The sequence below is a fragment of the Lampetra fluviatilis genome, chromosome 18 (genome assembly GCF_964198595.1).
Source record: "Lampetra fluviatilis chromosome 18, kcLamFluv1.1, whole genome shotgun sequence".
Lineage (NCBI taxonomy): Eukaryota > Metazoa > Chordata > Hyperoartia > Petromyzontiformes > Petromyzontidae > Lampetra > Lampetra fluviatilis.
The window spans coordinates 1,016,514-1,039,177 of NC_136292.1; the positions used below are offsets into that span (position 1 = coordinate 1,016,514).

General features: G+C 42.8%; 1 protein-coding gene across 3 annotated transcripts in view; it reads right to left on the reverse strand.

Moving 5' to 3' along the window:
* Nucleotides 1-4,502: 4,502 nt before the first annotated feature.
* Nucleotides 4,503-22,664, reverse strand: part of LOC144937060 (fasciculation and elongation protein zeta-2-like) — a 34,570-nt gene continuing 16,408 nt past the window's right edge. The window contains exons 3-9 of one of the 3 annotated variants that reach the window (XM_078864296.1): nt 22,438-22,557; nt 17,307-17,463; nt 16,541-16,809; nt 13,331-13,406; nt 11,727-11,792; nt 10,596-10,650; nt 4,503-8,056 (exon numbers count right to left, since the gene is read on the reverse strand). In XM_078864296.1, the coding sequence (XP_078720422.1) occupies nt 10,643-10,650; nt 11,727-11,792; nt 13,331-13,406; nt 16,541-16,809; nt 17,307-17,463; nt 22,438-22,557 (696 nt within the window). In that variant the 3' untranslated portion in view covers nt 4,503-8,056; nt 10,596-10,642. Of the gene's footprint in view, nt 8,057-10,595; nt 10,654-11,726; nt 11,793-13,330; nt 13,407-16,540; nt 16,810-17,306; nt 17,464-22,437; nt 22,558-22,664 lie in introns of all 3 variants that reach the window. The other 2 variants (XM_078864295.1, XM_078864297.1) reach the window with 2 other exon arrangements.

The following is a 22,664-nucleotide window of genomic DNA, read 5'->3' on the forward strand; positions in this document are numbered from 1 at the left end:
ACCCTGGCTCGTCAGGGGATCGCGTGTTCCCCCCTCGCACGCATGGGGCTATCAGAATCTTTATTAACACAGAGGAATCCGATGAGCTAAAAAGCTTCTTTGCCACAGATCAATCAAGTCGGGGCCGGTCAGAAAGTTACAACAAACAGAACAAAATCACGATAGGAGTGAAAATAAATAAAACATGCTTCAAATCGCTTTAAACTATTGTCATTGTAGTGCGTATTTAATGTGGCGCTGCACTCTGATGTTGTAGGAGAAAACATTTATAAAAAAAGTCGATTTAATTAAGTGTTGTCTATATTTATTAATAGTTGCGCATTTTGATGTGACGTCACATTTCCCACCCCCCCCCCCCCTTGTCACACATCGTCAAAAATGTCTGTCCCCCCCCTAGGTGCGTGACGTCATTTATGGACGGCCCCTTAGTTCCCTTCTCAGAAGCAACTTGGCCACAAATGATAGCTCAACAAAGTGGCTTGTCACGTGTGAATGTATAGCAGCCACATGTAAAACACTCAATACTCGGTCGATAACACCTGAATATATCGAGGACCGCAGAGCCTGGGCAATGGTTGACGCTGACTCACCGCGTGGCAGAGAGAGAGAAAGTCGTTCCCTCTCTGCCAGTAACAACGTCACATCAGTCCTGCGGGGTTGGATCGCTCAAGGTCGCTAATGCCAGCACTGCCGCGATCAGCGATTTAAATCCAGACAACCCACTTGTTCACATTAAAGCGCGTTTCTCCACGTTGAGAACATTTCAGAGTTTTAATCTTGTAAAGAGCGACATGTATGCGCACTCTATTGATTTTAACTTAATGTAGCCAAGCTATCGCTTAAGAGCACGACGAAGGTTAAACGTGCATCGGTTAATTGGCACGTGGCAACGAGTTGTTTACAGGAGCATGACGGAGACCTGAGCCAGTTTGTGTTACGCAAGGGAAGCTTCTTGGAGTGACACCAGCAGCAGGTCGGGGTGGTGTCATCTCCCAGCACATCTTGCAGGACATTCATTCCCTCCAGTGACACTTGTGTGGGCGGCCCAGAATGATTTTTCTTCACCCCATGACTTCGATGTACACGCGTGTGCAGGGATACGCACGCGGGGCAGTCATTGATATGTTCAAATTGAGGAAGAAGAAGCAGAAGCAGCAAACATGTTCACACAGACACTCACTCAAGCATCGAGAGACCACACGCTTATTGCCGCTCTTGAAACCAGTCGTGACATGACAAGCGGTCCCTTGCTTGAGTCAATGTTAGTGGTTTTGTTGCTTTATATATCCCAATCGATCCCGAGCCTGTGTTATAATGATCGCTTCACAATCACTGCTCTCTTGCTGCATAGGTAGGGGTCGAGGTTGCGAAGGTGGTGGGGACGAGAGAGAGAGAGTGGCCGAGGCGATGGATCCTGGTGGCTCGTACTGCGTGTGGAGGATGAAGAGTTGAAGCCACCTGGCTCATTCTCCCGGCACAGCCCAGGAGCATTCTTGGGGGGCTCTTGGTCCGACTGGCCAGTGAGCGTGGTGGCAACGCAGCTGCACGTGGGGCCGCTCAGCTGCCCAAGGCTCTCCGTCACGCAGGATCCATAGCCTCCTTGAATGAGCGAATCCTCGCCAGAATGTAGGGAGACAAGACCCACAGAGCCCCTCCCCCATCACCCCCTTTATAGACTGAACAAACTTTTGGAGCAAGTGCTGTGAGAAAGTACACGTGGAAGCCGGCATGCCAGCAGCACGAAACGTCGCCTTTGTCTCCCTCGTGGCGACGCTTTACACACCGCACCAGGTACTCAGTTGTGGCCGAGTAGACCTGGTGGCGGCCCAGTACCGGTTCAGATAATCGTGAGCGTGAATTGAACTTGGGACGCCTGGTTCGTAACGCGGCGTGCTAACCGCGACAACGACCGCTACTCACAAGATAAAGGCGCTGCACACAAACGCATGGGCCAGCTCATTCAAGGTACAAAGTCTGCTACGAGTCAGAGCAACTTTTGATCTGCACATAATGTATCCACCACGCCCGTGCATGTGCACCAAGCTGAGTCAATTAATTGCATTTTCAACTTATCACAATGAACCCATCAGCTGTTCTCCTGCACATGATTTCAGCTTGAACAATGGGCCAATCTCCGCTCTGATGTCGCATGCAACCGCCCGTAACGATCGGATGCTTAGACACCAACAAGCAATATCATTTGGATTGATATCGCCCAGTTGCTTCCCCGACTCCAGTCCTCGCGACCCACCACCACGCTCTCAGTCTTTCCAATTTACGCGCCCATTCAAATGTTAAACTAACTCGTTCCGCGCTGCACGCGCACGATGCTTGTTAAACACGTCCGACGTGACGCTGATCAGCAATTAAAGCTGTCTGCCCCACGCGCACACGTGGAACACGCGCACACGTGGAACACGCGCACACGTGGAACACGCGCACACGTGGAACACGCGCACACGTGGAACACGCGCACACGTGGAACACGCGCACACGTGGAACACGCGCACACGTGGAACACGCGCACACGTGGAACACGCGCACACGTGGAACACGCGCACACGTGGAACACGCGCACACGTGGAACACGCGCACACGTCGAGAGCTCAATCGTGATGTGAGTCGGCTCCATTGACGCAGGCAGAGTTCATTGCTTAGCGCGTCACGCGGGGCACGTTTAACAATCATCGGGCGCGTCGCAGTACGGAACGAGTGAAGTTGTCTTTGATTGGGAGTACATTGGTACACGCGGAAAGGAGTAGCGTGGTGAGTCGAAAGGAGTTTGGGAAACCTGTAGTAGAGGCAACGGAACCGAAAGAAACATGGTTTCTTATTGACCAGGGACAATGACTCAACGGCACCGGATGGCTGGGGGGAGGGAGTTTCATATTGGTATCGACGGAAAATAATACACGACCTCTTAGTGAGCAAAGGTTGACCGGAGGCTACAAAATAATGCATGGGTTTCTGTAGTGGAGACTGCGTATGGGAGCAGGGCGAGATCAGAGGGGCTCGGTAGGCAGGGGTGAGTTTCACGAAGTGTGAAATTGATCAGGAATTGGATTGGGAGCCAGAGCACGATTTAAGTCTTCGGTGCGATGTGCTTTCATTTTTGGTTGCAGGTGAAGAGTCTGGTAACAGGATTGTAGGGTTGAGGGATTTGAAGAGCCCGTGAAGGTGAGAGTTGAGATGGGGAAATTGTAGAGGCCATAAACGAGTTTAATCGTCGAGTCAAAATGTCATAAAAGCATGGATGAGGGTATAATTGGCAGCTGGGGGCGGATATGAGGTCTTCGACAGAGACATGAGATGCTGTCGAGATGTGAAAAGGGAATGAAAGCCGAGGTTCACTGACAACGGAGCCCAGATTAGCGAGTCTAAGGGTTAACACCATTAGGCAGCGTTACATCAGTTTTTCATGCACGCTCACAAATAAAGTATTACCGATGGTTGACTTTTTGCCTCGGAGTACTTCTGTGAGTTCTGTTGAAGACTTTCTGCAACATTCCGCTGGAACGTCTCACCCACCATCGAGTCTGTGCTGCCAACTCTCGTCCTCGTGGTCTGCCATGGTGCAACGTTCTGCGCTTATCCAGGGCTGGCGAAATGGACTTTGATAAATACTGCGCTGATGCAGTGCAGAGCATTTATTTGTTCACCGCTTGAATCAGTTTAAAATGCCGTACATCACCTTCATCCGCACGTACATTTTTACCTACATAATTTTGCCCCATGTTTACAAATAAAAATTATAGAAATGTTTACGGGTTAAATCATAAAATGCTAAATTTGTATTAAATTGGACCAGTTGGCTATGCACCTGAATCTCGAGATTACCTGTCCACATTCAGATATCCCTCGATTTATTAAAGGGATACGTTTTTTGCAAAACATGCATAAAACGATATTTTGTAGATCGAAATGGGTTTTCCGATTAATTTAATACAAAATATGTAGGGATGTGTTTCGGACAGTCATTCGAACTCGCCTATATACACCTATGACTTTTCACAATACGAAACAAAGGAACATGGATATTAAAACGAATGGAATAATTAAAAAGGACAATGATTAACCTTTGCAGGAAACTCTACAAAAGATCTGCATGTTGTAATGACTGGCGCAGGTGACGTGGAGGCGTCACTGTTTTGCACTGTGCAGATACCGCGACTCTCGTGGGTAGATGCCGCAGCCTCTCCCCCCTTATGCTTCTTTTTTGATCTCACGGCGCATTTCGGAGTGACATTTCGTTCGAGCAGACTTTCGATTTCGTTCATCGAAAAAGTGTCCGTAATTTGTCAATCGCGTTCACGCGAATGTTAGGTAAACCGAAGACCTGCACAAGCGCTTCGCCATTGGGCAGCTATGACCACAGGTCATGGATTGATTGGGCTTCATTCGCTCACATTTTATTTAATCACAGGTCATGTGTATTGAGACCCACGTGACGCCAAAACTCATTCAAATCCAAAGTAAGAACAATGAGGTGAAGCCAACAGTAATTGCTGCTTTATACAAAGTTTTATTCATGCTATTGTCTCCACAAATAAAAGCAATCATTCACGACATATATTGTTACATGACTCACATTATAGCAATTACATGCACAGCAAAATTAATTTAACTGCGTGGTCCTTAGTTTTGATCTATGAAAACGGCAAGGTGATAAATACACGGAAATTAGCCAAGCATTCTGCAATTCAGAATGCATATAATGAAACCGCAGGTTAAGGATCCCAAAGATAAATATATCTCCCAGAATGCTTTTGTTCAGATTAAATATGCTTGTATATCATTTAGCGTGCTAATCCTAAACATACGTTTATTATCGAGTAATAGTTCATTATGCTTACTTCAACTCTATACGACTATAAACTGGCGTTATGTCAAACGATGCTTTTGCATATGCATAAAATTGATGCATTAATTTTGCTCACTGGCTATGTTGTGTACATTAAAACAATTGCAATACTGGACTGTGACATTCATCTATTCAACGTCCATAAGCTCTGCTTTCCAATCTGAAATTCCAACACTCCACACCAAATTCTTCAGATGTTTCTTGTGTCCAACCTTTAAAATAAACAAAACCTGCACTTCCCTCTACGCATTACATTTACACTTTCAAAATCTCCTTCGAATTAAACCACTGGCAACTGATGTCAACCGAGTTTCAAGGTTCACGCCATAAAACACATTCTACCACTTACAAATAGTTCATAATTTAAACATCTAATGGACACAAAGACACAAAAAGACAAAATGTAAATTAAAAAGAACTTGCAATGAGGCATATTTCAACAAAAGTTATTGCACATTAATAACGTGGAATTAATTTAAGCAAATACCACTTGACATCACAGCACAAATTAAACTGCTAATATGTAAAACACGATAGTGCCACACAGCTGATTAGACCCATTTCACATCAACATAATTTTAATTTCGTAGGTCGTGGCTAAATTGCCCAGACTAAAGTCTACATCGAACCCGTTTACCACTGCAATGTAAATCTCTGCTTCAATTAGTGTGGCCACGTCAATTCAACGGGAGACCCAATTTGAAGCATTAGTTTAAAATGTTTGAAGAATGTTTGTAACAGGTTATATGGAGCATACTCCGATACAAATAAACATCTGCAAAATAATGCCGACATTACCGCAATCTAACAAAGACAATAAATATAACATGTAATGACCCCATTGTGTTCCCATTGATCAACTCTGCCATAATACTGTTCCATTTGCAACGGTTTCAGTTGATAACATCTCAATTGAATCTGGTTTAAGTCGCAAATCTGACAAATTACCATTAGTTCTACAGCTGCTCACTAATTTTCTAGTTTTAACAAAAGTGTTTAAAAACAAATTACGTTTTATTAACCATGTATTGTATTTCATAGAAACAGATAGAAAACAACGAAAGTGACATGAACAAATTAAAATGGAAGCCAAGTGTTCTTTTTACCGAAGTGTTATACACAGACGTGAAGATTAACTGCTTGTTAAGCCCTGGTTTTTAATATTAAAGGTACAGAGTATATAATTAAGTATATGTCCTTTGTGAATTGTTGTTTCTTTGATGGCTATACAGTAGCTCTACTGCATAACATCGTTGATTTATTACCGCAAGACGGCTGACCACCGAAGATGTTTGTATTCACATCTCGCCATCCACATATTGTACTGCAATCTCAGAACAGCCAGACTAAAACTTAACAGCTAAGAAGCCTTTTATGAGCACATTTATTATTATTTATTTAGCCAACCTTGCTTTTAAATTATACTTGCACTGAAAACCACTCCAAACGAACAATATTGAAATTGTGCGATTAAGCAGATGGAGGGGGAGGGGGGTTCACAAGCACTTGCACCTAGTCAGCTCAGCAAGGATGAGCAATGCAACACTGACCCGCGATCAGCTTGGTATTGTTACAGAATTAACGGAGACAATCTTTCGGGGTCTATTTGTGGTTTCTTCACAGCAACGTTTCCCAAACTATGGTCCTCACTCTGCACCACAGTACGCCTTTCCACGGGCACAAAGCACCTCAGTTCATGTACAAAATTAGGTTGTGACAAACGTCATGCATATTCTTGGTTCTTTCGGTAAAGTCACGTAGAAGGGAAATCATAAATTAATAATACAATAAAATTCTCACGTTTCGATTGCAACACAAGCAATCATCAGGTGTGAAAACCACAGCAAGAACATTTTTGAGAATCTTAGTTTAATTTGTATTATTTTATTATTTCCCTTCTACGTGACTTTACCGAAAGAACCAAGATGAATCCCTGCAGTCACAAAAGCTTTAAATCGAAATTTAAACGTCATGCACTTGAAAAATTGCCTTTTCGAGACTGCCAATTCAAGAAAAACAAATGTGTGTGTATCACACATGACGTAGTTTAGAGTGATTAGAACATAGATATAACGTGTGCATCTGTGTGCATAGCACATGGTATGCAGTGCACCGATTCAAAGGACAAGTCTCTCTACCCTATCCATGGTGGAGTGGTGGCACAGTGGTAAGCACCTTCAATCCAGGAGTGGACTGATAAAGGGCTCCAGCCAGTAAACAAAGCAAGCGGTGGGTCGTAAGAAATGGTTTGCTAAACCCTATGATTCAGTTAAGCACACTGATGATGAGTGTTGTGGTATAGCAAAAAAAAATCAACACCGAAGGCCAATGCTTAAAGAGCCACATCAAGGTGACATGATGAAGCCACATGTGCCAGATGGAGGTTCCTTTGCTACAGCCATCAGCGTGTGTGGCAAGACACAACTGGGGGATTCAGTATACAGTACTTGAAACATGCATGTTTGTTTAAAAAAACAAAAAACAAAAAATATAAAGAGTTGCCCTGAACTGTTATTTTGGCACTGAGCTTGGCAGTCCAGACCTGATTTAGCTTCTTGTTTAAACACAATTCATTACGTACAATTACAATTCAAGATAATAATCATAACATGTAATGTAGTATTACCAACAGCTCTTTCGTAGATAAAAAAAGAAAAATACTGTGAAGATGTTGTTCTTACATATATACCAGTTATATAACAAGCAGAGAAGCGCACACACACACACACGCAGACGGCCATGCACTAATATTAAAATATCTGCTCTATTAATAATTATGCCACCTATGTAACACGTTTTCTAACCTGGTAACAAAGTTTGACTTTTAAAAGCTTTGATTTGTAAAACATTTGATATCAGTAAAAAGGGGAGCATTGACAATCAATAGCTGGAAGGTTGGCTCCATTTCCACAGGGGTGAGGGCATTGCCACTCCTGCCTCCATCAGTATCACGGACGTCGGGAATAATCATCAACTCTACTCGGTGACAGACGGCACCGATCACACTCGCATGGGAAGGACAGTTGTGGGTGCAGCTGTGCCCTTCGCTGTCAATGTGCTTGCTGTGAAGAGTAGGGCCGGATTAGCACCTGCTGCTGGAATGGAGCCAAGTTAACAGCGATGGCATTTTGAGATGAGTGACTTTGCTTCATGTGTGGGTGTTCCAGGGCACGACAGCTTACGTAGGACACAGCACTAAAAACAAACAGAAACAGACACACAGGGCATCAGCATCAACAGACTTGAAATGTGCACTTCTCATGAAGAACGTTTGATCCATCGGAAGACTATGGAAATTGAAGTTTTGCGTCGCATGAAAATAAATAAAACGGAAAGAATAATGAGAGAATGTTTGATTTACTGTACTTTTATATCTGGCCTAATTCCACTGCGAATAAATTAAACATGTACGTTTTAAATAAATATTGTCAAGTGTTCTAGGAATCTCCCGTAATGACACTTCTCAATCCCATTCACACTGTCCTCACACCAAAAGGAACCATCTAGTGAGCATAGGAATGAACCACTAATTTGATATGTCACAATTATCAGTTGACATGGAGCTCTGCCACACCAGTAATGGCAAATATTCATTGAATTATCCAATGTTCAGAGTATCCAGACTGGATAATGATCAATTACGTCTGTAAATAATGCATTCCAATATATTGTCAACATAACACATCCATTCAAAATCTTAAATGTTACTGGGTAAAACGATGCTCACTATCATAACATAATAAATACAAGTGTAACAAATGACAGTACAATGTTACATTTCATTGTTTGATAAATTAAAACTGTATTTTACGAGTTTACCATTTAAAACAGTATTTTTTTAAAGTAACGATTGAAATGATACTATACATATTATCCCTGGATTAAAAACCTAATCTTACACAACTCTGTACAAGAATATAGCCTTCTAAATTAAGGTTTGTTTTAAAAATGACTTAATTGAAGGACCTCCATTTAACTAGGTTAAAGCCCAATTAAGTCTCTTTTGGCAGGATGATCACGATTTCATTTACCAAACAAAATCATGCTAAGCGACGTTGAAAGGTTGTATCATTACCTCAACCAACAACTCTGTAAGGGCATAGTGTAGCCTTGGATGCAGGAAATAGCAGGCAATCAACATAACATTACCAACATTATAACACAACCCCCAAAGCGCGTAAGATGGTAAAGGAACAAAACGAGGGATAGAAAAAATTGCACGCATATTTAAATAGCATAAACTAGGGCAAGCACATCGATATAAAATGGTCTCATGGTAAAGGCCTCGACTTTTGCAACGATTGCAGACGATTCGTGTTATCAAACCGCAAGGGAGCTCATTTATAAAAAAAATATCATATTCCGTTTCATGAAAACCTAAGCCCCTATTCAGCAGACTTCACAAATATCATTGAACAATGAAGTTGAAAACGTGCCAAGTATGATTATTTATCTTTAGATTTTTGGAACACGTTATCAAGAAGATCCCTTTGTGGAATATTGCATTTCAGCTTGTCTCGTTTCTTCAAAATTGTCCGATAAGCCTCTGAATTAAGCAGTCTTATCAAACTTATAACAGACATTCTCTGATATGGCAGTTCCAATACCAATCCAATAAATTTGTACATTAGGTACATTTCTCAGTATTAAAAGTTATTTAGTGACTGCCGCTATTGTTCACGGTTGTGTAAAAACGTTAGGTAATGACCCCGTCTCGGACAGCAATTCTGTGGTTCAATGGCAAATACAAAACTACATCACCTCTCTTTAAAACTAAAATATGTTATACATATCTAACTGCGTTAAAACAAACCTAGGCATGGCCTTAAATTTTAAAATATTTCAAAGACCAAGAATCATTACGAGGGGTTAAAAGTTAAAGCGCCGCACAGATTTGATAAAATATCTATCTATTGCTGCCATCTGGCCACTTTAATCCAAGCCTACAAAACTTTGTATTCCAAGCCAAGCCAGTCTTCCATCAAAGTAATAACTGCTTAGTCAGTCACATGAATAAATCATTGAGAATTTCATTGGGAGTGTTTCAGCAAACATGTTTAATGCTATTGTGCATGAACAATTTAATTCAATTTTGGGTACATTTGCAATATTATTAAAATTGTGGGTAGAAAATATTTTTTTTCAGTACCACATTGTTGAAAAATGACATCAACTCATCTAACATCCTCACTATACTTCTCTGCAGCTATTAGTAGTAGCAATGTGCTATCAGCCTGGAGCCTTTGCTGCTTATTATCTGAAAATAAAAATCTAAAAAAAACGTGTACACATTCATCTTGAAAACAGACAACTACTGTAGGTACACAAAGCACGAGACAAGACAAGTCCACAGGGCTTAATGAGCAAAGCAACGATGAAACGCATGAAAGGTCAACAGAAATCGGCAGCACCCCTGACTTGCATTAATAAGCTGTTGTTCATCAGTGACTACATTTTATTAACAAATTTGCATTCTCAAATGCTTTTCAAGGGCTGGACTTTCTTCTGTCTACATCAACACTTATGACGCATAAAGAAATGATGGCAAATTGTGATTGGAATCAAACAGCACTGGCCACGATTAGCTCTTCACCTTGACAGAATGCGTCGCTAAAGCAAGGCAGGGGTTGCAGACTTCCGTCCGTCAAGGTGAGAAATGGGCTGACTGGGACGGGGTTCAAGGTGACGCAAGCGGACACACAGCTGGCTGCTACCAGCACGTCAACACACAAACCTTAGGGCAGGGCAGAGGTACCACAGTGCCCTCATGTTGTTCCGCTATCACATGACTGCTAACGTGGCATAAACAAACGATACTGCGAGTCAAACAAAGCGTCACAGGAACTCCGCGTAACGAGAGGCGAGGGTTGCAAGTTGCGAGATATTACAGCACAGCGTGTTAGTTAAATGGGAAAACAAACTGGTCATCGTGATCAGACTTCAGAGGAAGCGGTCATTGGCAAGAAACGCACAAACCGTGCAAGATCACGCCAGTTTGAGAAAATGTCAGTTGCCCTGTGGACATTGTCAACTAGCTGATATGAAGAGCTTCAAGACAACATCTGGGAACAATGGCATCTGGGCTGTGATGGAGTGTTTTCCATGGGATGTTTTGATTTTACTGGCAAGAGAGACTTCAAGTGGGGTTAGAAGAACAAGGCTTTCCAGGAAAGGGCATTTTAATGCAAGGACATGAGTGCGCATCAACAGGAAATGACCACCCATTGCTGCTTCATTTATATAGAGTATAATTAAACTATAATATGTATAACCAGCAAGCTCAAGGTGAATGCAGTGGTGTTATTAATGTGAGTGTACAATATATATCCAAGATAAAATGAGTAACACCTAACAATTTCCGTGATTTATTCATCCAGCTGTTGGCCAAGATGACCATATTCTGTCTCCTTGAAGTGCAATTATTGTCGAGTTTTTTTCTTTGCTGTTTACACGTTAATAAAGAAAGAACGTGTTTAAAAACATGTTTGCCTTCGTTTCACATTAACTGTGGCTTGCAGAAATGTTGTCCATGCAGGAGCCTTCATGACAATCCAACTCATCCTGTTCAATACATGAAGGGAAATTCCAGCGGAATATAAAAACAAACTAAATCTCAGCGCTAGCATAATTGATGATGGTTTGCAGCTGACACAAATCAGCAATATGATGAAAGAGATTATTAATAGACTGCCATCTCCGACAATTATCTGAAGGCAATATACTTAAATAGCTCAAAAGCTAAATTATTTTAACATTTTGCATCTTTGTCAATTTATTAAATCAATCCATCAAGCACCAACATAATTTGATTATAAACCTTCATGCTAGAAAACAAGATAACAAATGACCATCATGTGATGCTCACCTTTTAGAATGTAGTCGGTTAGCAAGCTGGGAACTCTGTCACTGTCATCCTTCATTGCTTTCAAGACTGTTGGTGGCATTTGCAATAAAAAAAGAGCAATCAGCATACATTGTTTTCATATTAAAAATTCAAAAACTCAATAGATTTCTGGGGCAGATCGCATGACAATGTTTTCCTTAAGCTATATTTTTTGTAAGCAGTTTATGCTAATCTGAGTTGGATAAATTAAGTAAGACTGTATATTTGTAATTTCCACATTTGGAAAATTTTCACTTATTTATTGAACGAGTGAGCTTAGAGACACTGAAAAAAAATGCAAAACATATCACGGGGAGATTTAACATCTGCATATAAATAATGTTCCAGGGCAAATAATTGTCTGCAAGGAAAACAATTATCGAGATGGGTATGAAAGACAACCACTTTCATCGCCGCGTTCAAGCTGAAACCGCATTGACAGCAATCATTTTGTTCGCATTTAAAAGGTAGAACTTGTTGCATGTGGCTTGAAGCACACATTGTAGCGTTTCCCTCTTCAAATTATATGAGAACTCTGCTATCAGTGTCATGTCATGAGGCAAGGAAAATCCCATTCAGAACTCTCTGTACCTGCAGTACACTCCCCCCCCTTGTGTCAAAACGGCCGCACAAGATGACACCGCAGAACTAATTCAGAAATCTATTTAATAGGCGTCTTCATCCACTCGAGGGAAACAACTTTTAATGTTTTGCAAAGAGTGTTCTCTGCAAGTCAGATTGATTTTTCGTGTGCAAAGGAACATGCCAAATTACATTAAACATCTCATTTAAATTAATGATTTTTTTTCAGCATCACCGACTGGATTAGCACCCAAGATCTAAGTGGTGCTGACTCACAGGTCTGACATGGCAATAGCATCCCAAGCCACATCATCCCAAACCGGTGACGCTTCTCTTTTCCACTGCACAACCGAGCCGTGCCAGGGCTGTGACGAGTGTGCCCAGCACGGCTCGACAGGCGCTGGTTTGTTTGTCCACTGCAGAACAAAGCCGCTCACATCGCACGCAATGTATGAGTCAAGAATCATGTGGATGATGCAGTGATGCTGCAGGGTGCCGCGGTGGCGAGATGTTAACTACCTCGCCTGGTATACAGAAGGTCATGGGTTCGATCCCGACCCTGATGCCTGTATATTTGGAGTTTGCATGTTCTCCCTGTAGTCGCGTACAATTTTTCTCCGGGTTCTACGTTTTTTCCCTAAACATTTAGAAATATTCGTTTACAGTATTTGGCTGCTATGTAAATTTCCAAATAAGCCATTTCGTTGAGCTATCATTTGTGGCCAGGTTGCTTTTGAAAAAGAGCTACATATCAAAAAGGTTTTAAATTGATGTTGACTGACTACCGTCATGTGCAATGAACATGTGGTTAGCGACGCACCTTGCCCTGCTTGGCCCCACCGAACCAGATTCAGATTACCACGATTTGGCTTCGACTCGGCTCGGCATAGCACAGAAAATATTCAGCAGGAAAACCACCTGTACCGTGTGGGCCCAGAACTGGCCCGGCCCGGCTGTGCTAGTGGAAAAGGGGAATTGGCCACCTCCACCCATCCATGCCTTACTCTTAATGAGGACCTGCAGCTGCTGGACAGATGGTGGCTCTTCCTTGTCTTCATACGGGATCACGGTCGTCAAGTACTGTTGCCATGACACACACACACAAGGAAACCGCACAGTGAGAGCATTCACGGCTTAATCACATTGCCCTTGCTCTCTTGACACAAGTTAACGTTTGACAAGTACAAGGCCCGGCATGATGGTGTGTTTTGCGGTAAGAGAGTGCAATTTAAATTGGTTTCATCACGGACATCCATTATTGTTTTAAACAAAACAAAATGTACGATTTTACAAAATTATTGGGAAAAAAACGTGTTGTATGTTGTCTACAAATACGAAAATGGCAGTTAGAGAAATGCATTATTCTTTCACGACCCAAAAGTGCTTTTTTTCAATTTTATAGTGCGCACGATAATGGCCAATTCAACAAAGGTTACAATTAGCATAACACACTTTTAAAAGGGCCTGCTGAACCTTTGTAATTAACGTTACAATAATTACAAAATAAATAATTACAAGCTCGAGCACAGCACAAAACATACTATTATGTCCAATGAAGCATGTGTGCAGCTCAAAACATGTATAAGCATCATCAAGATCACTGCAAACAGGATGCATCTCGGATGCATGGCGGTTTGTCTTTTCATAATATACCTTTCATCAAAAATTTAAGCACTGTAGGCAATCCGCCTGTGTTTTATAGTTTACAATTATGACCGTGTAGGCCAGCCAGTGAAAATACATTTATATTAGTACTTGCAAGCAAACCATAATTGTGCATCGTGCGTTTGACACAGCTTTGTACAGTAAGTGGTTCCAGAGTGCAGCACAAGGTAATGCTATATTGATGTTCTGCCATAATTGTGCACCATTTTGTAGGAAGCCCAACCAAAACAATATGAGACCATTTGATTTATGGTGTGTTCATAGTACAGATTGGGGTTGACTGGTGGCGCAGCGGTTAGCGTACCGCACTGTGACACTAGCAAACCTGAGTTCCATTTCCAATCACGGTAACATGAGTAGCAAGGGATCTCAGAACTGGTCCCAACCTGTACTGAAAAGCGTGGTGAAGTATTGTTTAACAAACCTTATGACCAATATAGTATCAGGCAGTCCTTCATCTAACAGCGGATTGACAAAGGGCTGTAAATGTTATACATTTAATTTTTTTTATTATAGTGTAGGGGTCTTACGGAGGAAATATGTGTAGAGCTGATATGTATGGGATCCTACGGGAAACTAGCACAGTGGGCGGGGCTACGTCAGTGCACGGGCAGGTGCCCTCTACGACGTCCGCGCTTCGGACGTTACGATCCCCCGGGGCCCCACCCCTCAGGGAGGAGGATGTATAAAAGGGGAATGTATCGGGGGGCTCGGGAGTGTTGGGTTAGCTAAGAAGAGAAGACGGAAGACGTCCTAGATAGAGCCCTGGTCTCCCCCTGGTACGCCGTCCTTGTCAGGACCGCGCAGGCTCGAGCCAGTGGCGTGGTGCCAGAGCCAGTGCTGGTCTGGACTCTGAGTACCGGGCCCGACTGACCAGTGTCGGGCCAAGATAGCCTCCCCTAGTCCACGAGAGGAGGACTCTGAGGCAGACTAGGGTTAGCTAGGAGGTGTGTCCTCAGATAGACGGGTGAGGGGGCCAAAACCCCCTCAAGTGTGTATGTCACAACGTTTGGTGTAATAAACCTCAGTGTGCCTCAACCCCGGGTGTCGACCTGTATTCAACGGTACTACAATAGCACCAGTGATACAATTCATAAGAGCTAGCTACTTCAAATGGGCAAGGAGCTTTGAGTGGCATTAATGGACAAACAGCGACACTCCGGAGAAATGTTTCTTGCACTTCAATCCACAAACTACCAGACATCAGATTTCCATTTTCACCATTCAACAGATGCACAAAATAAATTACCTAATTTACTCCTGAATGGAACTACTGACTAACATGGAAAAGCTTCCCAAAGGAAATATATAAACCATTGCTATGGAGCAAGGATGGGGAACCTATTGCCAACAGGCTGGATATGGCCTGCAATTTCATTTTATGTGGTGTCTATGGCCAACTGAGACGTACTTTAAAATTGCCTGCAAACAATATTCCTGCATCACTGAAATAAATATTTTAAAACAATACATGGGTTCTGGAAGGGAATTTTTTTTATCTGGACAAATTGTTTCTAATCGAAATGCATTCTGCTCCATCATTGCAAGAGCCTCAGAATTTGCTGAGGTATGTGTATATATACCCAAGTTAGTGATACTGCTATAGAGCTGGTTCCTGAATTTAGTTTTGGCAGTGAATATTTCTGGAGATCGGCGGGGAGCTCAAGCTCGGATGATAAGTAATCTACTCATGTTTTTATGGCCAACACAACACCCTGCATCCTCCAAAAGTAGGAAATCTCCGACATCACCAAGCTCAGCCCATCACCTCCCATCCAGCAGGACACACGTGGGGGAAAAAAAAGGGTGAGTAATTTTTCAACTATTTTGGTCCTATCCAATGAATTGAAAGAGCAATTGATCATTTAATTATCCAAATAGCCCTACTGTAGCATGGGTGCCACGATAGCGAGATGTTAACTACCTCGCCTGGTATACAGGAAGGAGGTCATGGGTTCAATCCCGATCTTGACACCCGTATATTTGGAGTTTGCACGTTCTCCACGTGATCGTGTGGATTTTTCTCCGAGTCCTCCAGTTTTTCCCTCCACATTTAGAATCACGCGCTTAGGAGTATTTGGCTATTATAAATGTCCACGTGATAAGCCGCTTCTGTTGGGTATCATGTGGCCAGGTCGCTTCTGAAAAAGAGCTATACAGCTCAGTGAGCCTTACCTGGTAAAATAAAAGTTGTGAGAGTTATCGTCTTGGTTCTTTCGGTAAAGTCACGTAGAATGGAAATAATAAAATAATAACACATAATAAAATAATTCTCGTTACGTTTCGGCCACAACGCAAGCAGCCATCCTCAGGTTAACAGGTCTGTCGAGAAGACAGTCTGAATCTCTGTCTTCTCGACAGACCTGTTCTCCACCTGAGGACGGCTGCTTGCGATGTGGCCGAAACGTCACGAGAATTATTTTATTATGTTTTATTTTTATTATTTTATTATTTCCATTCTACCTGACTTTACCGAAAGAACCAAGAAGATGAATCCCTGCAGTCACGAAAGCTTTAAATCGAAATTGTGAGAGTTAGTTAGAGCTCACTGTGCCAGGCGCAATGGTCCCCTTGTCACGGCGGTGGCTTGGCGAGGCACCATTGCTTCTCCTCTTCTTCTTCATGATGTCTCGGAACTCCTTCTGCTTGTTCTGCACCTCCACCAGGGCGGCAATGAAGCTATTCTTCACCTCCTTCTCGAACTCGAGCTCGTCCCTCAGTGCAAGCTGCTGGATGAGTTCCTCAGAAAACGTGCGAACCGCTGTCTCCATGTCCTCCAGCATCTCCATGAGCCGGGCCACAGACAGGCCCTTAAGCGCTGTCAATGGGCAATGGGCATACGTTAGTACTCCGCAGGCACAAGATCTATGAAGAAAAAAAAGACTGTCTTAAGTCATGGTGATGTTACGACTGATAAATGGTTGAGTTCTGCATAAATGTGCCAATGCTCTATTGAACACGTGCTTCCATAGCACACTTGGAGAGCATATTCATGGCAGGGCTCGACAACAGCTGAAGTCCATCAAAATGTGAATCAGTTGTGAAAACAATGTATGAGCGGAAACTTATTACAGCTGGTACAGTGCATGAGATAGAAGTGGAGCTTAACATAGTACTCTGCCTTAGCATCCCAAGCACTGACTGATACAGTACACCCAGTGCTATATTTCTTTTTTGGAGACAACCCACGGGGAGGGCTTGACACCTGGCAAACAAAACAAATGCCCGCAGTGCACATGGGCTGGAAACCGAACCTGTGTTTCTGGAAATAAAGAACGAACAATCGGGTCGAGTGAGCCACTAGTTAAAACTCACCGTCAGCCGGCGCACCCTTGTCAGACACGGGAGACTGCTTGAGAGCTGCCACCTCCAGGGAGAGCAGTGAGAGGCGGTCGGACTGGCCTGGTGTCGGCACACCCTCTGGCTCTGGGTCTGGTGACTCCTGCATCATCTCCTCGAGCTCCTCAATCACCTGCCACAGAAGACGGCGCACGTCGAATGAAATCCACCATAATTGGAGTGCTGTCAAAAGTGTACGTGGGCCGGTCAGTGTCACAAGAGACCGGGGCCTCGCTGCTACTCTATTCCCCAAACATGTGGGTTGGTGGTTCGTGAGGATGGATGGTGGTGATTGTGTGGGGTGTCTAGATGGTGAGACAGGCTGGTTCCTCTGCTTTGTGGTGTTGCTGGACCTTCCCTCGGACTCTTTACTGATACTCGGGATGTTGGCTGGTTTCGTGCCCTGGTATGTACATGTGGGTCATCAACTGCCCCTCCTTGTGATGTCCTTCATTTGTTGTTCTTTCATGTCTATTATATCTATTTCCCCCCGATCTTTTCCCCTTTTTTACCCCTGTCATGGCTGTCCATGCATTTTCCGTGGTTTCTGTGTTTTGTAAGAACCATCGAAATGCCACAGCATTTAAGCGCCCTATGAATGCGACCCTTTATCTTTAAAAAGCACGATTAATCCACGAACAGATGGCAAAGTTCCACCCCTACTCAACATGGAGCACGCCGGTTGCTACAAATTATACAAACTTGGTGAGTCTAGTATGTTTGTCAACAAAAAGTGAACCCCTAAACATATGAATTATTCTTCATATGGCTCGAGGCCTTCAGTAGCATCATCCCAGGCTACCTGGCTATCTGGGAAAATAAATGTAACGCAGCGCATCACTAAAATTGGGGTGGAGGGCAATTAAAGAATGTCACCCAAGCACACATCATGATTGCCTGATTAACATTTCAATGCTCACCGTGTGTAGATTCGGCAATACGTAAGCATATGGGTAATTCACGGTAATAGAATTGCAAAAGAAATGTTGGCACAATTGATACCATGAGGGATTTTAGCTCTTTTGTGTCTTACTTATGCATCACATCAAGCCATCCCGTAAACACATTTAGAAACAATAAAAGCCTAAATGATGCTACGTTAAATAATAAGTATTAGGTTATCTGTCTCGTGCATTCATTTCATTACCAGACAAGCAACCATATGTTATTTGCAAGAGTTAAAAAGGGTTTATTTGCTTAAGCTTTTATCCCCACTCCACAACAGGCCCATTTTCTGGCACATTCATAGGCAAGTGAGCCATCATCGTATGCCAGACACATGTAGCATTGAGGGGGGGGGGATTTCATCAGGCCACAGCTGTTGTCATTGGCACACCACTGGGTGCTCAGCGATGACTAAAGTAGAATGGATTTGCCACCATACAGCCATTGGTGTCCACATTGTTAAGCATGAGCTGCAGCTTAGCAAAAAAGGAGGGTAAATTTCACATTTGGACATATTGCTTGCAAAGTGAAGTAATGGCCCTGTCTCATGCAAGGACGTTGCCATTCAAAGTCGGGTGGAAAATCTAAAACAAGACCCTCTTGTGATAGCTCCCAGTGGTAATACACTGGAGTAATCTCACAGCCCCTGCTTACGCTTTCAATATTAAAATCAGTCCGTAGTTCATTAAGAGGAACTTGTAATTAAATGTATCCTCTAATGGGTATTGGGGCGTTCTCGCCAATGACACGCTTGCTGCCGCTGCTGCGAACGCAGCAATTCATCTGGCTTCTCATTAACATTTCACCGCAGCAGCAAGAAATGCTGGAAACCATGGAAACTCGGATATTTACATTCACTTAACATCACCTAATAAATGCATTTAAGTCATTAGTATGTACATTAGAACAGACTAGGAAATGTTACTTGATAGCGTTTGTATGGCAACATCATTTGAGACAGCAAGATTTACAAAACCGTAATCTTTGGTATTATTCTCTTGAAGCCCTCTAGAAGGGTTGGGGGGGGGCACCACATCTGGACTACAACTCTTGGTGAGCTGATAAAATTAAATTTAATAAGCAGGAGTGGAGCCTTGCTCCTGGGGTGCCCCCCTTTAACATTTAATCAGCATTGCTGCTGCTCCCATGAAAAAAGACTGCAAAAGGCACAGGCAGTAAATCTAGGTCACGGATGTGCACCCACTTGGTAAAGGATTTGAATGGGGAAGATAATGACTTGCACACGTGGCCAAGCATTAACAAGTCCTCCGTACCCTCGTGCATTCAAATTAAAATCGGGCAAATGGACGCATGATGTACATCTGTATGAATGACAATGATGTTCTGTGCAGAACTTGTCAGACAAGACAGGACAGTCCAGGGCTGAAGCAATCACAAGGGCCACAAGGAACAGCTGTTATAACATTTTCAACAAATTACCGGCAGGATGGCGGGACCCCGGTGATCTATTCCTCTCGCCGAGCTCTACCCGATGCGCTCATCAAAGTTTTGTTTCTTCTGCGCATTCGTCCTCGCTGCTGCTGCGCTTGGACATGACAACAGAATGATCCGCGCCAGGCGGGTCGCGGCGCTTGTGCACGGTGGGACGGAGTCGCTAAAAATTAATTTATTACGATTTTGACCCCGGGGTCCCGCCATAAGATTCAAATATCAGAGCCTTTATTTTATTGAGTATCTGCAAATCGAAATGTTTCTAGTCAACTGAATGACGAAACTCTTTGGAGGATTGGAACAAATCATGTGCGAGTTGCCTACGCTTCAAGAGTTATGTTGAAAAATATGCTGTTTTCATGTATTTTTTTCTTATGTTCAACAGCAATCTTTAAATAACTTGTGAACAAATGCTATATATTCATGTGTACAGAAAACTTGCTTCACATTAGCCACTCTTGAATTTATACTACTGGATTCGCAGCCATAGTAATGATAAACAATAATACTCTTTGTTCATCCACAAAAATCTCACTCAAAACTCTTTTTCATGAAATCCCATTCAGCATTTGCAATTGCACTGGGTTACAATTCGGATCCAGTTCTGGGACAAAGGGCCACACAAACTCCAACAAAACTCAGTCCATGACAAATTACTTCTGCCGGACGATGCTCGGCCCCAATTTTACTCCATTGAGCTCACCCATAGAAACCTCACCGTAACCCAAACACCCACTGCCATACGGCAGAGTGTCTATTGATCCAACCTCTCATGTGCAGTGCATGTTTAGTCAATACACAAGAAATCACTTAGGCATGGCCTCCTACATCATCACAACACTAACCATTGCCTGCCCACAAAGCACAAACCATGCCTTTTCTACTCTCTCAGGCCACCTTAGTTGAACACCACTGTACACGATACGTGCAAGCAGCTGGCAACCATCCGTCACACATCAACACATGTGAATCACAGTGCACAACATGTATGTTAGAAAATACCCTACAATTTGATAGCCCTTGGTAAACAAAGCCTCATTTTACGAGCCCATGTTCAAGCACAAAGCCCTAGTGTACAGGGGAACTTGACGTGACCCAGCCACAAACTCAATCAATGCAATCGAATGTGGGCACACAAGAATACATCGCTTGAACCGACTGTCATTGAATTCCATCCACCGTGCCCTAATCATGACAGTGTGTGGTAAAAGAGCCAGACTAAGCGTCGTTAATCTCATGTAGCTGTAAGCATTTAAAGCGGGTAAAGTCCATGCAACTAAGGGACACTTAATCAGAAAAATAATGTACCAGCTCAAACGATATTTTTTTAGATGTGCAGCTAAACATAATTGCCTGATAAGATGCTGAACATGAATATAAAGGAAATATTAAATGTAAAAAATACAAAATGATTAAATCTATGCACAATTGAACCTTGCAAACATCCAACGAATTCAATTCACTGTTAAGACGATAAAATAATCTTAATAAACACAACAAAAACATTAATGTTTTTTAGACATCTTCCACACGTCGTATTACAGTTTAAAATGAAATGTAACTTTTAGTATAGTGTTAGGCCTTGATCAGTGACAGGCGTCACAGACCTATAACGCTTGCATGCATGCAAATGCCTCTTCCCAACAATTGTTATTTATCTGTCTAAATAGAGGGGCATTTCAAGACACTGTCCAAGACAACCGGATAACTATGCACAGTAAATTATACACAAAACCTTCAAAAACATAATGGATCACCACAGTAAATATGGCTAAAACGTTCCCTTTAAATAATTAACAAAACACGGCTCTCATGCAATCTCCATCTTGAGTTCATATACACAACACGAGGGTAAATATTAACTGAACCTTAGATTACGAGGTATGTGGACGCTGTTATGCTATATAACTCTCCAATGTGCTTTCTGGATGTATGCATGTAGAGCTTCATTCGCAACATACATAGCCAAGCATGCTAATGGGAGATGTAGATGTGCCGTGCATTATTCTGCAAGATATCTGACGTTTCAACCGACATGTTTCAGTCGCTGAAGCTCCCAGCGCGGGCAGCGAAACATTGGACATTCATATTCTTGGTTCTTTCGGTAAAGTCACGTAGAAGGGAAATAATAAAACAATAAAAATATTGTTTTATATTTTTATTTTGTTTTATATTTTTATTATTTTATTATTCCCCTTCTACGTGACTTTACCGAAAGAACCAAGAATATGAATCCCTGCAGTCACGAAAGCTTTAAATCAAAATTGGAAATCCAGTTAATTAATACGTGGCACAACCTGGACACAACAGAGAATTGTAGGTTTCACTTACATTGAAACTAGACAATTTTTTATTTTACCAGGTAAGGCCTACTGAGCTCTATAGCTCTTAGTCAGAAGCGACTTGGCCACAAATGATAGCCCAACGAGGTAGCTTATCACGTGTAAATTTATAGCATCCAAATACTCTAAACACGTTTCTAAATGTAGAGGAAAAAAATGGACCCGAAGAAAAAATCCACGTGACCACGGAGAGAACATGTAAACTCCAAATATACAGCCGTCAGGGTTGGGATTGAACCCACGTCCTCCTGCATACCTGGCAAGGTAGTTTACATATTGCCACGGCAGCTTTGACCCAAGCACGTGGTTGCCAACGTCCACAGCGAGGGGTCGGTGGAGTTGGTTGCGCCTACGGAGAGCGGCTATACCTGCTCGGCGGTGAAGAGCGGCTCCTCTGGCTGCATGCAGGACACGATGATGGAGTGCATGTCCAACTGATCGCGTAGCTCCTCGTCGTCAGAGAGATCCAGGTTAACACCCTCCTTCTCCTGCGAGCAGATGTCGCCGTGGAGGGGAGCAGGGTCACACCACCGCCCAGACAGCCAGTCCAGTCCAACAAAACAGCCTACCCCTAATCTTTATGAAACTCGGAAGT